General features: G+C 55.8%; 1 protein-coding gene across 1 annotated transcript; it reads right to left on the bottom strand.

The window, feature by feature from the left end:
- Nucleotides 1-525: 525 nt before the first annotated feature.
- Nucleotides 526-4,024, bottom strand: SOD1 (superoxide dismutase 1). The gene is made up of 5 exons (XM_085077782.1): nucleotides 3,865-4,024; nucleotides 3,335-3,428; nucleotides 2,852-2,921; nucleotides 1,358-1,472; nucleotides 526-991 (listed from the first exon to the last, which is right to left on the bottom strand). Exons 1-5 carry the CDS (start codon nucleotides 3,937-3,939, stop codon nucleotides 881-883), a joined length of 465 nt encoding a protein of 154 aa, XP_084933908.1. The 5' UTR covers nucleotides 3,940-4,024; the 3' UTR covers nucleotides 526-880.

Genomic DNA, 4,024 nt, shown 5'->3' with positions numbered 1-4,024 from the left:
AAGCAGAGCCTGGAAAACTGCAGAACAATTCCTTACCAGCTTCTGCAGCAGTGCCTGTGCATAACCCTCACAGCAGCAGCAGAGCCAGCCCTCTGGAAGAGGCACAGGCAGCTGAAGGCTCACAGTGTTCCAGCAGCAGCAAGAATGCAAGTTTAAAGCATCTTTACAGTATTCCTGCTCTACTCCCACTTCCCTTTGTAACGTGCCTCAGTGGAACGGGGTTACCTGGAACTGCAGCCTGCTATATCGATGAACATCCTAAAGTACAGGAGAAAGGAACATTGCTACAAGTCCTCACTGTAATGACTCATTTGCTCTACTACGGGAGACCCTGACACCTGTTTCGGAAGGACACAGCAGAACACGATGGAAGCTGGCACTGCACACGGTGGTTACTCCTGGGACACTGCCTCAAACAACTTGCTGGATGCAACTTAACCATACACCTGCTGAAGCCCAGGCCTCCCTTCCCCAGCACGTGCAGGTTTGGGTGATTCCCTGTTCACAGACAGCCAGACCCAGGTGTATCTGCCCAGAACATTTATTACACAAGTTTGAAGCCTACAAATGCTGCACCTTCCCCAGGAGGAAGCCCTGACACCCCCAGGGACTCATCCAGGGTCTGGGACAGGAGCACTACTCACGTCTTCCCTCACTCAGCAGGGATGGGACACGGAATGGTGACAGCAGGAGTGTGAGCAGAGACACAGAGCCATTCCATCAGGGACACTTTAATTGAATGTACATCATACAAAACTCGGTCAGTCTCCAGCGTGTGAGTGCTGCTCAGGATGCAGAAGAGCAGGGGATTAGTGACAAACTGTGAGCTTGCACGAGGAAGGGCGAGAGCAGCAATGAAAGAGCACTGCAGGTACCACACTTAGCTCTTGGCAATCCCAATCACTCCGCAGGCCAAGCGGGGTCCTGCGTTTCCAGTTAACTTGCTCTCGTTATCTCCCCCTTTGCCCAGGTCATCCCGCTTCTCGTGGACCTGGAAGAGAATTGAAGGGACTTTAACTGATGTTCCTGTGGATCCAATCACCACCTTCCCCTGCTCCCAGAAGGGAGTTACAGCACAGACTAATTGCACAATGCCATGCTGATATCCATGTTAAAAACTTCCACCTGGACCTCTCTAAGAGATAAGCTGCCTCCAGCAGTTCCAGGGCTATTCAGGCACCCACAGCTGGAAGGGCAGGGTTAGAGAGGGACATCTCTGGGAGAGAGGCTGGCAGGAAATCAGGATTACATGGCAGTGAAGTGCCACACTCAGACACAGAAGGCTCTCTGAGTATCTGTGCAAACAACAAATGCTCTGTCCCTGCTCTGGAGTTCCCCAAGGCACCTCGACACTCACCACCATGGTACGGCCGATGATGCAGTGTGGCCCAGAGAGGGAAATGACAGAATCCTGGATGTCCACTTCAGCCACGCCTCCTTTGGCAGTCACATTGCCCAGGTCTCCCAAGTGCCTGCACAAAAAACCAGGAAATTCAGCACAGTGGCCTGGACTAAAAGCTATTCGGAGGGAAGGCTGGGACTTTACGTTACAACCTAACAAAGGCTCCCAAATCCAGTGCAACAACCTTTCCTGCAGCCTTGGTGGGAACACTGCCACTGTTCTCAGAGCTTTTGCTGTCCATGACAGCTCAGCTATTCCACAGGCAACTGCAGGCTTTGGGGTTTAAGGAGGATTAGGAAAAGCAGTTTGTCAGGCAACAGGTCAAAGGCAATGCAGGAACTGCTCAGTTCCAGGCAGTGCCAGGGATGATTACTCCAGTCTGGCATTGCCCCATCACTTGGCATCCTGCACTCCCACACAGCTTTTATCAGAGCTACATCTCTGCTAAGGATTCCCTGGAGAACTTGGCCTCAAGCAGTGGAGTTTTTACAGGACATGTAGACATTCCAGAGTGTTGTGTCCTGCACACCTGCCCCAAACAAAACATTCACTCAAAATACAGCTGATCATGTTCTGTCAGGCTCCCCTATCCACATTCAGAACCTAGAATACTGACACATGCCTGCAGGGTGACCAGCTCAGCCAGCCCAGGGCTGATCACCAGCTTCTTACACAGCAAATTCCATATTTTTAATGAAGTCCTATAAAATGGGGTCAAGGGCAGCTTTCCCTTAAGCAATTTGCTTCTTTTAAGCTTCCAGGAAGCTTCAGTCCCATTGTTTCTGCACACAGATAAAAGCATAATCCACTTCTTGCACCTTCCTAAGGAATTCCCCTGCCCACTGCCACCTGAGCAGAACACACCAGGAGCAGGACCTGCCAGCCTGCAGGAGCCACAATGTCCATGCAATCCCAACCTTTAGCCCCGAGCAGCGGCTGCCAGGGCCCAACACACATTTCATGCTGTGTCATGCAGGAGCTGGCCCACATCCAGCATCCAGCTCTGCCCGGCCTGTGGCTCAGGTGGGACTGATCAGCCACACGAGGAGCGCTCAGGGACACCAATGTGAGCATTCCAGGGCTGCTCCTGATGCCGGGCTGCTCCCTGTGCAAGGCCAGGCTGCCTGAGCCCTGCTCCCAGCGAGCACAGTCACACAACTCCCCCTGGCACCCACCCAAGGGCACTGGGCTGTGAGATCTGCTCCCAGGAAGGGCCAGGTCTCACATCCCACTGAAGTACAGACACCCAGCACGAGCATCGGGCCCTCGCTGTCCCCTGCTCCTGAGCCATGGCAAAGCCAGGAACGTGCCCCAAAGAGGGTATTTCACACCACACTCTCACAGAAACAAACTGCTGGAGTTACCAAAGCGTGCAGGAATTACCAGGGTTTTCCTGGCTTGTGCTGGCAGCCTCCCAGGCCCCCAGCAGTGTCCATGCCCTGGACTCACCTCTCGGCATCGCTGGGACCCCCGTGCTGCTTGCGCTCGGGGTTGAAGTGGGGGCCAGCACTGGTGCACCCTGCAACACAGCACAGCGTCAGAGCACGATCCCTGGATAAACACGCTGCTCCCACACTGCTCCCAGCAACAGGAAACGGCTCCTCTCCCGCTCCATGCCCTGCTAATCCCCTGGAGATAAATCACCTGCTACAGACTTACAAGTCCCAGGCTCTGCCAGGAGCTTTTTCATTTCATAACACCGGGTTATCCAAGCGTTCAGGTGAGCGCCTGGTATGTCACATCTTGACCACCAGCCTCAACACGCTCAGAGTATTATCCAGCAAGCAATTCCTTGGGAAATGTCACAATTTCCTGACACAGATTTACAGCCGTGAGACCCAAGCTGCTGCAGCAACACCACGAGCAGCTCCTTAGCGCCGAGCAGCCACTTTCCAGCCGTGACCCAAAGGCCTGGAGGGACATCTATCTTACCATTCGTGTTGTCGCCGAACTCATGGACGTGGAAGCCGTGCTCTCCATCAGCCAATCCAGTGATCTTCCCAGTGACTTTCACCGGCCCGGTACCCTTCACAGGAGAGGATTTATCACCACAAGGACTTTGGCATCAGACGGCTCCGTGTCAAACGAAGGTGACAGAAAGCACCGGAGGCCCCGCCACGAGCCCAACACAACATTGTCCGCGATGTTTGCGTTCGTTTAAGCCCCGCGAACACGTTCCTTGCCCTGTTTTATCACTAAGCGCAATGAGTACCCGTTATCTGACGGGGCCTTCCAGAAAGATCTCGTACTTCCCCAGGGGAGCACGGCTGACGGCGCGGCCGCGGCTCCTGGCCGATCCCAAGGGCCGGCGAAGCTCCCGAGGGCCGCGGCCCTTTGGAACCGCAGCGCCCTCGAGCTGAGCCCGCCCCGCTCCCTCCGGGCACGGGGACGAGGATGAACGGGGAGAGCCGGGGCTTTCGCACCCGCCGCGGGTGGTCTCGTTGCCCCGGCCGTGCCCTCACCTGCTGCTCGAAGTGGATGACGCCCTGCACAGCCCCCTCGCCGCGCATCACGCACACGGCCCGCACCGCCGCCATGTTTGCCGACCCCGCCCGCAGCGCCCGCGGACTGCAGGCACGCCCCGCCCTCGCTCCCCTTATATAGGGCGCGCGGCCAGCGCCG

This window comes from Lichenostomus cassidix, chromosome 1, assembly GCF_008360975.1.
Source record: "Lichenostomus cassidix isolate B80296 chromosome 1, HeHo_3.0, whole genome shotgun sequence".
In the NCBI taxonomy this organism is placed as follows: Eukaryota; Metazoa; Chordata; class Aves; order Passeriformes; family Meliphagidae; genus Lichenostomus; species Lichenostomus cassidix.
Note: the sequence above shows the minus strand (reverse complement) of the source record. Positions and strands in the feature narration are given on the sequence as shown.